We start from the raw sequence: 12,452 nt of genomic DNA on the forward strand, positions 1-12,452 counted from the left end.
GGATAAGTCCTCGGTCAATTCTGAGAAACAAATTGGCAACAGCGCAATGGAGGGCGGGCAAGATTTTCGCGCAGCGGCAGGAGGGCAGGCTGGAGGCGACGGAGGAGAGCCGCTCCTCGGAGGGGAACCTGGCGTCTCGGAGCAGGAAGATGACGTCGTGGAGCTGGCCGTGGACGTCCCCGATGACGATGAAGGCCTGGTCAGGTCCGCTACCAGGGAGCAGAGCGACGCGGGAGGAGGAGAAGGCAAGCCCGTGCGGCGGTCGCCTGATCCGGCGCGGCGGTGGCCGAGAAGGCTGTGCTGGCCCCGCTTCCACGCCCATCGGCCACCATCGAAGGCTTGCTAGCTCACCACCATGGAATGTGTTCGTGGTCAGCTCGGGTTGGATTGGAGAGGGATCCGAAGGGGGAGAAGGAGCGCGATTAGCAGATCCAGGCGAGGATTCTGGACGATTTGTGCCACGGTGGGAGGAGAATCCGTGATTTGCGTAGATCTAGGCCGCTACCGCCCAGATCCATCTTCCCCACGTGGATCCCTGGTGGTGGCCGGGGCCGACGGTTGCTCCCGGTCCGCCGCGGCGGAGGAGGCTGCACGTGGAGGGGATCCGGCGGACTGGTGTTGTTCATGCACACGATGAGGATGGGGCGGGCGGTAATTTCGGGAGCGGGGATGGAGGATGGGGCGCAGGCGGATGGAGCGCGGGCGGTCGTGCGAGCGCGGACGAAGGGCACAACGTCCGATCGGGCGAGCGGGCGATCGTGCGGCGAACGGGCATGCGAACAAGCAGAGGAATCGGCAGACGGATATTCTGGTGAACGGATCACGTCTTACTGCTTTTTTAAGTAGGAGAGAAAGAGGACGCACACTTTACATATTTCACACTCATATTATATGCACACACCTTACGCATCTATACACATACTAAGAAGAGATTTGAAGGCTTGAAACCTTCAGTACGTGTGTACTCTACTGAAAAATAAATCTAGTGAAACACCTAGATCGTCAGGAACATGCGTGTGATTCTATGGGTTGGCGAGACCCAACAACCCATACTCACGCAGGAAACGTGCAGTACCATTAAACGTGAAACACCCAGATCACCAGGACAGATAAGGTGAGCAACATTGCACCCAACCACCGAGCTAAGCACTCGTTCTAGAGTGATCTGTTTCTTTGATCAGGAGTTAGAGATGGTAGTTCATTTTGTAGAAAAAAAAACCCTGAATGTTTATAGTTGTAGATTCTGTGTGAGGTGTGGTCGCGTCTCGTACATATTTTGATTTCAGTCTGCACTAATGGGCGGAGCCAGGGGTATTTTAGGTGTCATAGGCTCATCCAAAAGACTCCGATGCAGTACAGATTAATTTTTTACTAAGTAAAAATTCACAGATGTTAGTATAGATTAGTGTCACAGACACACCCAAAATTCTCATACAGAGGGTGTTCTAGCTTCGCCACCATCTGCACTTGCACTACAACATGGTATCCCCGATTCTTCCATCTGGAATCTGAACATTTTGATCTCCATAATAAGGAAGATGCTATACGCCATATTCTGTTTACACTATCGATTGAACCGATTCCAAAATTTTAATCGCTGAAGAATAGGAATAAACATGCATAAGCTCCTATAGCCTTTTAAAGAAAACTTATAGATCAGTGTAACTAGCAAGATGACTCATACTATTCTAACCTCTTGTAATATTTTATTATGATAACTTTTGATTAATTGTATTTTATATAAACTTTTTATTTAGGTATTTGATTTTATAAGAATTGGATTTTTCTAAGACTATCTTTAATAGGGATCTTTTTTTTCTATTCTAACTCTGGTTTCAATTATTATTATTTTATTTTATTTGAAATTTTTATTTATATATTTTGTTTCTTATGAAAATTGAATGGCTAATTTTTTATTTCAAATTTAGCTATTTATTAATCTCATTTTGTATAGATTTTTTTTAATCTAAACCGTTAGATGCTCGTAACAATGAGTGTTCTAGATCTTTTTTTTTTTCAATTAACTTGATGATTCCTAGACCTTAAAAGCGAACAGGAGGCTTTTTTTAACACTAAAAAATGTTAAGATAATAGATCTCATTGGAAAAAGGATTTGAGTTCCTCTGCTACAGTGAAAAAGAGGAACTAGAAGCAATCAAATGTTTTCATCTGCGGACCAGATCTACCTGACATGCTTAGCTACACGATCAAGATTAGCCACGGCTTATAACCAGTGGAAAGAGCAAGCTCCACATCGGACAGCATCCTGGTCCCACCTCTCAGTGGGACGGAGGAAAACCACCGGGATCCTCCCCCCTCCTCACCCCCTCCACTTCCGGTTTCCCGATCCCTGCGTGACTGGCTGACTGCGTCCCTGCTCCGATCCACCCCATCACCGCACCGCCGCGAGCACGGCGGGCGCTGGTGCGGCAGGCGAGATCCGAGAGCACCCCACCCCGGGCTCCCGCATGGCCGCCGCCGGCCGCAGGTAGAGGCGCAGGCGGGCGGGCAGATCCAGATCCGGCAGGTGAGGACGAGATCGCCCCCACCCCCATGGCGGGCGCGGTGTCGGCGCTGTTCCTGCTGGACATCAAGGGCCGCGTTCTCGTCTGGCGCGATTACCGCGGCGACGTCTCCGCACTCCAGGCCGAGCGCTTCTTCACCAAGCTCCTCGACAAGGAGGTAAGTGACCGATCAGCCCTCGCGCCTCGCCTGCTGTCTGCTCCTGAGATCTGTGTGGCCCTGGCTCTGAGTTGCTGTGGAATGGGCAGGGCGACGCGGAGGCGCACTCGCCGGTGGTCCACGACGATGCTGGCGTCACCTACATGTTCATCCAGCACAACAACGTCTTCGTTCTCACCGCCTCCCGCCAGAATTGCAATGCGGCCAGCATACTCCTCTTCCTCCACCGCATTGTCGATGTACGTTCCCACGCCTAACTGTTTCCCGAGAGATGGAAGTGTTATTTTAGCTCCTGTTTTGTTCATACGTTTTGTGCGTGAGTGCAGGTGTTCAAGCACTACTTCGAGGAGTTGGAGGAGGAGTCGCTCAGGGATAACTTTGTCGTCGTGGTATGCAGATGCTCGAGCACTGTTTCTGTTTGATGTGCAATTGATGTGATCTGACACGATGATGTGTCCATGTTGTCCGTGTAGTATGAGTTGCTCGATGAGATGATGGATTTTGGGTACCCGCAATACACGGAGGCGAAGATCTTGAGCGAGTTCATCAAGACAGATGCATACAGGATGGAGGTCTCACAGAGGCCACCAATGGCTGTTACAAACGCTGTGTCATGGAGGAGTGAGGGGATTCGGTACAAGAAGAATGAGGTAAGTTCATTTACTATTTGCCCCCTCTTTTAATGCAGATACTTTTGTGATGGTTATTGACAAACCACCAAATCTATGTTTTCGAAGGTCTTCTTGGATGTAGTGGAGAGTGTTAACATTCTAGTTAACAGCAATGGGCAGATTGTGAGATCAGATGTCGTTGGAGCACTTAAGATGCGAACATATTTGAGGTAAGTTTGCATTGTCATTTGTGGAATTAGCTTTATGATATTAAGAAGCGCTTCTGTTGAGGAATTCAATATATATCATTTTTCTAAAGATTAAATACTAAAGATGACTTATCATGGGATCTCACAAATAAATGAAGTGCCCAACACATAATTTAAGCCCTTTTGGAAGACTGTTCATCAGGCAATGGGACAAGTAATCAATATATTGATGACCTTGAAGTGTTTATTAGTTTGCAAAGTAGAAATTTTGTTGCTTATCTTTGGGGTGTTATGGGCAAATATGGCCCAGAGACTGACAGACTTTTTACTGGATAACATCTTGGATAACATCCCTATGCTGTTATTGCCGTAGATAGGTTCCCTCTTGTTTATGCAGTAGAGATAGTGAATGAAATATATCGAAAATATATAGTTGAAGTTATAGGATGTTACATTTCCTTTGTTGCTAGATTTGATTCCAGTTAATTTTTCTTGCCAGGTAATATGCTCAATCTTTTTCATGGTATTTATTATGTTATTCTATAACACTTCTGCCATGGGTTCTTGTGTTTTCATTTATAATGGAACCTGTCATAATTTCTATGTTGTAACTTTTATCATACACAAAACATAGTGCTTCATTTTTTTGTTACTTTGCCTTTGGAAGCTTGCATAAATTCCTAGATGACTCTTCATCTTTATTTTGTTTACAACCTATAAATGATTTTGTTCTACTCAATCAATTTGATGTGACATAAGTCTTGCAATAAGTCATAAAAAGCATGATGGACATCTTGGGCTACACCAATTATCCAACTCTAGCTCAGAGATGGAATTTTATTATATTTTTAACTATTTCTATATGATGTTCCATTGCAATGGCTATCATTGAGCAATGGCTTTATTTAACATGTGGTATTGGCTTTGTTAACTCCCAAGTTTACTTAAGCCGCAAATGTCTCCTTTCACTGTTATTTTGGAGATATACATTGATCTAAGTAGGAGCTATAATTAATAATTTCGTCCCTCCTGGCTCGTGTTGGTTAATACTTTCATTGAGAACTGGAAGTTCTATATATCATAAAGCTAGAAAAATTCAGTCAGTAACCACTATCAAACAGTAAAGTTTCAAGAGTGGTTAAATGTTACCTAGATATGAGTATACTACACTGGTAGTTGTAAGGTCAATACCTTCTTTATGTTCTTAACATTGGTACTGCACCAGATCTGTATCCATACTGCCAACTTCAGTTCGCAGATGTTGGTTGTGTTTTCTGTTTTAAAATGTTGAGCATAGCTGGAAATTCATGGTCTACTTTAAAATTAAGATGTAAGAAGTGAGAGTGGTTTGCTGATTACCAGAACTTTGTGTATTCTTCTTCCTAGTATTAAAGACTACCTTTTAACTAGTGCTTCGAACTAATCATTTCATGGTGTCCCATTTACCATCTAAATATGTTTGCCATCTATGTTTTCCTTGCACTCAGATATACATCTGTATCCCTAATAGCGAGATATATTTTGAAACAGTGGAATGCCTGAGTGCAAACTCGGGTTGAATGATAGGGTTCTTTTGGAGGCTCAAGGCCGAGCAACTAAAGGAAAAGCAATAGATCTTGATGATATCAAATTTCATCAGTAAGCAAAGAGTATTGCTCTTTTCTTTACCAAATCAGTTGCATCACGACTTGGACATGATTATTCTCTTTTTTTCTTGATAGGTGTGTACGTTTGGCTAGATTTGAGAATGATAGGACTATATCCTTCGTACCTCCTGATGGATCATTTGATCTAATGACATACAGGCTTAGCACTCAGGTTGTCTTTCTATCGCTGATTATTACAACTATGGGATGCTTTAGATATCTGAAATGCCTTCTTTTGGCCCTCCTCTGCACATGCCTGTCTTCATTTGATGTCCTTCAGGTGAAACCTCTTATCTGGGTGGAAGCACAAATTGAGAAACATTCTAGAAGCCGTATAGAACTCATGGTGAAGGCAAGGAGTCAGTTCAAGGAAAGGAGGTGAGTTCCTTTTACAATAAGCAAGATTTGCTGTGTTAAAGGAACGAGCTTTTTGAAATAATAGGTTTCTTCTCTCATTTGCAGCACAGCAACAAATGTTGAAATTGAAGTGCCTGTTCCTTTAGATGCCACAAACCCAAATATAAGAACTTCAATGGGTTCTGCTGCATATGCACCTGAGAGAGATGCGATGGTCTGGAAAGTAAAATCATTTCCTGGTGGCAAAGTAACTACTTAACTGTTTCTAAATTATCCTTTGACTTCTGTTCGCTTCTACTTGGAGGTTTTAATGTACTGGAGCTGTTCTTCTAGGAATACATGTGCAGAGCAGAATTTAGTCTTCCTAGTATAACAGCGGAAGAAGCGGTCCCTGAAAAGAAGGCGCCAATACGAGTGAAATTTGAGATACCATATTTCACTGTATCGGGCATTCAGGTAATGTGGTTGCAAATATGTTGTAAATGGTATTTTATCTGGCACCCTCAGTTAAAAGTATGCCATTTTGTATTTTTCTTTTTTGCAGGTTCGGTATCTGAAGATAATTGAAAAGAGTGGTTACCAGGCACTTCCCTGGGTTAGATACATCACAATGGCTGGCGAATATGAGCTGAGACTTATATGAGTTATCTCTTTTCTGGCTGCTGGAAGGCATTGATGACGCTATAAAACTCTGAAGATGCATATTTGTGTGATACGCAGCAAACAGTTGGCATTGGGATGGTAGCATGGAAGTCTTCTCCCGAAAAGCTCTACCATGCAAGGTTTCTTACCTTACCATGTTTACTGTAAGTTACCCATAAAGTACAGTTTTTGAAAAAGAGAGAAAACTTCCACTTTTCAGTTCACTTGTATCATTATTGATTTATTTATGTAGTCACCAAACTTGGTTTTGTTTCTTTTTTTGTACCACAAAAAAAACCTTAAGCTGATTTGAGATCAACGGAACACATGTCTTGTGGGTGGTGTTTTGAAGTTAAGGTCAGACTTTTGTTTGGTGGGCCATGTAGCCAGGGAAAAGAAGAAAAAAGTCTACCAGAAGTTTTTAAGATTTAGTTAATTTAAATAGTCATGCCGTGGGCTTTTGTTTTCATTTGAGACGGTCATGACGTTGGCTTGTGCTTAGAAGGGTCAATATGTCATGAGATCAGAGTTAAACTTTCTTTTAGGAACCTGCTTGTAATGAACATGCACGCTTGTTTTGTAATCCCATCGTATAGATGTCTTCTTGTTACCATCTCCTCCGAGTTTCAAAGAAATTTCCGTGTCAAGCATATCCTTGGTTCGGTATTTTAAACTAATTTTGGGTATAAAAGTACTATCACTCTCTGTTTTCAGTTAAATACTGCGTAGGTCTATGAGCGTTTTCAAAGTCTACTGGAAGACTGCAATGTCTTTGGAATGATTCTGGGGACAACGGGGCAAGTTTCCTGTAGGAAGGCTGGGAGAAGCTGCAAAAGCATTCCCTTGCATCTTTTCTCCGCATCTTGCAATAGGAACGGAACGCTGCGAAAACATTCCCTTCGTCTTCCCTTGTGAATTTGTCCCTCTCCCTTACCTTGGCATGGATTTCGTACGATCCTTGTTCGACCTCGTCTTCGGTCCTTTCACAGAGTTGTTCTCCAGGACCTTCCAGTGCGTCCTGTCCTGCGACACCTTCATCGGCGCTCTGTCAACGCTGCAGTGGAGCAGGATATGAAGCCGACGAGCCAGCTGCAGTGGTGAATGGAGTCCGTAGCGGCGTTGGAGCGAGACGCTGTGAGGATACAGGACGAATTCCATGGCCAGCACCTGATCAGCAAGAGGGCCGATGAGATGCGGTTGCAGGCGCGCAGCCTCCAGAGCAAAGGTGACTTCGAGACCGTGATCAGTCAGGTATGCTCCAAATTGTTCATGGGGATGCCGAGCAACGAGTGCATTGGAAGGGAGACCATGTTGGACGATCTGTATGCTCTGATGCAAGATGGTAGTGTCAGCACGATGGGCATCCATGGCATGGTCGGAGTGGGGGAGACAACGCTGCCGCGCGCCTTCCACAATGGCGAGGTGACTTGTCGTTCCTGCCGTTGCGCCGCCAGTATGTGTGGTCCTGCGCCGGCATCGAGGTGCTGGTCGTTCGTGATGGCCCGCCACTGTGTGTGCCGCGTTCCCGAATGTCATGCACGTGCAGCACGTGCACCATTAGCACCGACACTTTCTAAACCCGAGAAAAAAAATTATACACTAAACTTATTTGAGAAAATTCATATAACTATATATTAGGTGTCCGAACTACACTCTATATCTGAATCCCAAAATTCCCGATTTTTCTGGGAATTGGACCAATGTCTGAATTGCTCTTAATCACATGGTCGAATTTGACCTCAACTAACCCCATATTCTAGATCTAACTATTACACATGAACCAGTTCAAAAATGTCTAATTTTGACGATAAGTCCAATCATCAAAAATCCACTTACAAACAACTAGCGATTATGAATATATTATCTTAATTGAGAGGATCACGAATTGACAAAAAACTGATGGAATTCTTGAAAAATCCCTTCTTCACCTTTTCTCTCTTTTCTTTTATTTCTTTTCTCTCTTTTCCTTTTTCTTTCTTTTCCTTTTCTTTTTTCCTTTATCCCCTTACTTTTCCTTTCCTTTTCTTTCCTCTCCCTTCCTCTTTTCTTTTTCCTCCCCCTTTCTTTCTCTCTCGTTCTTTTCTTCCTGGCCCTAGGTTTGGGCGTTTGGCGCTGTAGTCGCAGCTGTGGTGGCCCGGTGGCTCCGATGGCCGACAGCGATGAGCGCCTTCGGCGGCTGGCAGATGGCACAAGGGTGTGAAGGGGAAAAAGAAAAGGAAGGGGATAAATAAAAGAAAGAAAGATAAAAGAAATAAAAATGAAAAGGAAAAGAGGGAAAAGAAATAAAGGAAAAGAGAGAAAAAGAGAAGAAGGGATTTTCGAGAATTTCGTCAATTTTGATGTCAATCCTTGATCCTCTTGCTTAAGGTAACATCTTCGTAATCCCTAGTTGTTTGTAAGTTGATTTTCAATCACTGGACTCATCGTCAAAATTAGAGATTTTTGAATCGGTTCATGTGTAATAGTTAGATCTGAAATCTGGGGTTAGTTGAGGTCAAATTCGGCCATATGATTAAGAGCAACTCAGACCATTGGTCCAATTCCCTGAAAAACGATAAAATCAAGTATTTTGGGATTCAGATATAGAACATAGTTCAGACACCAATATATAGCATGTGGACTTTCTCAAATAAATTCTGAGTATAATTTGTTCCTCAGGTTTAGGAAGTGTCGGTGCTAACGGTTCGAAACCGGATCTTCGCCACGGTTAAGGTAAGCATATGATGAACCCGTGTTATGGCATGATTCATTCATTGAATGTTTATTGATCCCTTTTGATTGTGGTTGTTCAATATTCACATTTCCTTTCTTATTTCTTATGTTCACGTGTTTCAAGTTTATGATTGTGTTCATTTTAAATTATCAAGTTTCAAATTATTCCTTTACATTTCATTCAAGTGCCGGTGATACCAGAGGTGCAATTTAGTTCTTATGTTCAGATCATGTGAGTGAGTGCTAGCCCTACTCACTCGACTTTACCAGTAAATGCAAGGATATATTCATGTCTGTCCGTTTCAAACGGAAACTATTGTTTCATTGCTGTTTTCAAGAAAAAAAGAAAAACTTTGTAATTTCTCGTTCTTCATTGACTTTGGTGATATGTTGTTCTTCTAGTTCTAAATTGTACTGAGTATTTTTACTCACTCTTATGTTTATTTGGTTTTTAGAACCCAGTGATCACAGCATGTATGAAATGCAAGTAGCATTACGTTTTAGCACATTGCATTGACAGTTAGCGCATCGGTAATTCTTTAGACTTGTAGTTGCTAGTTTGGTCAATTTAACCAATTGAGTTTGAATTGGTTGATGCATCGGGTCCCAGCTTTGGATGTGATGCTTACCTTCTACTTATAAATATTGCCTATGGAAACTGTACGATTTTGGTTTCTTAAGGAAGAGGGCATATACAAGGGAAACTCCGCCAATATTTTATCAAGGAGTTTCAAATTTGGTAGAATTTAGGTATTAGACAGTAACCTCTGGGTATATAGATACATGGGGCGTTACAGCTGCTGCCAGCGCCGGAGGTTTTGGAGGTGAGGAGATGCCCGAAGCTGAGATGCCTTGCTCTGGCCGCGCCGACGGCAGCTACGGTAGTAGTGAGATGCGCGGCTGGACTGGTCGGATGCTGCTGCCAAATAAACTTCAAGCGCGTGTTTATCTAGGAAATTTTGGGGTTGGATTCAGTGTAGCGTGCGTGGCCCGATGTGTAACACTCGACGATGCCTCTGGCGTCTCATAATAATTTTGGCACTCGCTTCTAGGAGCAGAACCTGTGTGCTTCGGGAGAGAGGGAAATAGCGCATCGCTGTGGCTTGACCAATTAGTTTCATTCGTTGCTTGCTCATGTCTTTAATTAGAACTTGTGTGCTTCCTCGAATGCATGCCAAGCTTGAGTATTGGATCTCTCAAAAACATGGTGATCCTGCGGCTGCCAGGGGCATGCCGTGGCGACGTCTCGCACACCAACCTCGTCGCGCTGCCGCAAGCGGCTGGGACGCTCGGGCAGCTAAAGGTTCTTGGCTTCTTGCAGCTGTCGCGGAAGCCGTCCCTCGGTGCTGTTTCCAGCGGAGTAGTCTCCGACCCACCAATAATGAAATGCTATGCCCCAAGCGACCAAGCGTTCAAAGGAGGCTAGAGCCTAGACGAACAATGGGGCTGAGTGTGTGCGTGTCGACCCCCTTCCGCCTAGCTACGAGCCGCGATTCTTGTACGGCTGTTCCAGAAAGTCTCGTTGGCGCGTCTGCCATTCCTTGCCCTTCCTTGGCGCTGTGTCACAACTCAAGGGCTCTTTCCCTAGTGGTGAATCCGGGACAGTCAACTCCACGTGGGGTGTGAACACGTGTTATCGTGTTATCTTAGTCGTTAATCTTTCCAATCTAATATTCATGCATCCGATAATTCTCTCACCTATCATTATTTAGTACAAATCTTAACACAATCTTAATAGCCAATACGTCTACAATGGATAGTGAAATTTTCCCTTCCAATTGTAAATCCGATCGGCAGTCGTCTAGTGCCAAGTGAGTGTTCGCGCACTAATGATGGGATGGCACGGGGGAGGGGCAGTGCCACGGTGGGAGGTGTAGTGACTGATCAATGGCTAAAGATTTATCTGATCTTGATTCTTCAGCATTACTGGCATAGGGATGCATAATTACCTGAGTACCTACCGTTCACAAGTTTGACTTATACGCATTAATTGTTCATAGGTGCTTACACATTTCTGTCCTATTACCGGAATAAACTGAAGACATATTGTGATTGCCAATACATGGGTTGAATAGAGAAATTAATATGCATTCGAACAAATGTAACCTGCTTTTGATTTGGAGTACATAAACCTTTCCGGCTGGTTACTCTCATTGCTTAGAAGATAACCCAATCTCAACTAAAAGGGTTTTCTCTACTCCCAAATTAAGACACCTAGATATGCGCTGCCAAGAATTAGTAAAACATTAACGCACTGCCCCTCCCATGACAAATGTACACTAGCAGAGCATACATGTATACATACGTACATTCGCAGCATGTTTGCATGCATATTTGCAGTGCAAGCATGCTCGCGTGCTTGCCACAGTGTCCACGTCCGTCTAGGGCTGCTGCTTGATGGTGGCTGCCAGGTCGAGGCAGTTGCTGACGAGGCGGCTGATGTGGCGCTGCGCCCCGGGTATGGGCGACTGGAGCTCCGGCCGCTCGTCGAAGATGTCCTCGCAGTCGGTGGAGTAGGTGCCGGCCGCCGACAGCTCCGACATGAGGTCCGCGCTGCTGCCACCGCTCTTGAGCGTGTTCCGCGTGCTCTGCAGCGAGTCCACCAGCGACGCGTAGCTCTCCCTGCACGACTCCAGCGACGACAACATCGCGTTGCCCTTGCCGCTTGCCGACTTGATCGCCTGGTCGAGCTTCATCTCCGCAATCGCTGCCTTTGTCGCCGTGATGCGCAGGGCCGTGTCCAGCAGCTGCAGCGGCGTCGTCACCCCAGGCAGCGTCGTCATCGTCGTGCACAGCGTTTTGTAGTGCATCTGCACGCATGCCATGCATGCGGTTCAATTGCATGTGTAAGGCAGTAAGGCGGTGCATGAAGAGAGCCTCTACAGGCTGTGCACTGCCTAGCTACGCTACAGGGTTCCATGCTGCATGCACATGTGCTAGTGCTACCTGTTGACAGATGGCTGCGCATTCATTGCAGCCGATGGAGCCGAACAGGCGACGGCCGTCGCCGCCGGCGCTTGAGTTGAGGACGGAGTGGACCACGCGGGCATCACAGAAGCTCGAAGACGCCGCCAAGGCGGCGACGAGGATCAGAGCGGCGAGGTATCGAGACATCAGTTGGCCGTGTGGAATGAGCTAAAGAAGAGAGAAAAGGGCGTGAGAGGCTATAAGCGAAAGTTGTTTGCGTCCGAGAAGAATCCGGTCAAATGGTGGTGGTAAAGAGGACGGGACTTGACTCAAAGCGAAAACTGGCCGTAAATTCTTTTGCTGCTGCTGGTTGGTTAGGCTTAATCGTAGGCCCTTCCACTCTGGGAATTGGTTTTGCATGAAGGAAGAAATCAAGTTGAAAAATATTTTAATTTATTTATGATGAGTGATTAATATTAATATTTATTTGGTTTGATGATCTTCAATTTTGTATGAGTTTTGATGTGATTTGAATAATGGGATTTTATTTGAGCATATTGATTATGTATTAACTGGAATTGGAGTTCAAGATATGTGTTTGTTTGTCTTATGGTGTGCAAATAATGGCTGCAATTTAATGGTCGGCGATGAGATGAGCAGGGACAAGTAGAGTGCTTGGTGTCAGA

At 44.6% G+C, this 12,452-nt stretch overlaps 2 protein-coding genes across 2 annotated transcripts; one reads left to right on the plus strand and one right to left on the minus strand.

Moving 5' to 3' along the window:
• The first annotated feature begins 2,265 nt into the window (after nt 1–2,265).
• LOC133918780 (AP-1 complex subunit mu-2) lies at nt 2,266–6,466 on the plus strand. Its single transcript, XM_062362849.1, has 11 exons — nt 2,266–2,682; nt 2,772–2,921; nt 3,009–3,071; nt 3,156–3,332; nt 3,420–3,523; nt 5,033–5,140; nt 5,224–5,320; nt 5,429–5,526; nt 5,611–5,752; nt 5,839–5,961; nt 6,050–6,466. Exons 1-11 carry the CDS (start codon nt 2,554–2,556, stop codon nt 6,146–6,148), a joined length of 1,290 nt encoding a protein of 429 aa, XP_062218833.1. The 5' UTR covers nt 2,266–2,553; the 3' UTR covers nt 6,149–6,466.
• A 4,774-nt stretch (nt 6,467–11,240) lies between these two features.
• On the minus strand, nt 11,241–12,018 carry LOC133889357 (uncharacterized). The gene is made up of 2 exons (XM_062329888.1): nt 11,806–12,018; nt 11,241–11,669 (listed from the first exon to the last, which is right to left on the minus strand). Exons 1-2 carry the CDS (start codon nt 11,971–11,973, stop codon nt 11,241–11,243), a joined length of 597 nt encoding a protein of 198 aa, XP_062185872.1. The 5' UTR covers nt 11,974–12,018.
• Between the last annotated feature and the right edge of the window lie 434 nt (nt 12,019–12,452).

This window comes from Phragmites australis, chromosome 1 (assembly GCF_958298935.1).
Source record: "Phragmites australis chromosome 1, lpPhrAust1.1, whole genome shotgun sequence".
Lineage (NCBI taxonomy): Eukaryota > Viridiplantae > Streptophyta > Magnoliopsida > Poales > Poaceae > Phragmites > Phragmites australis.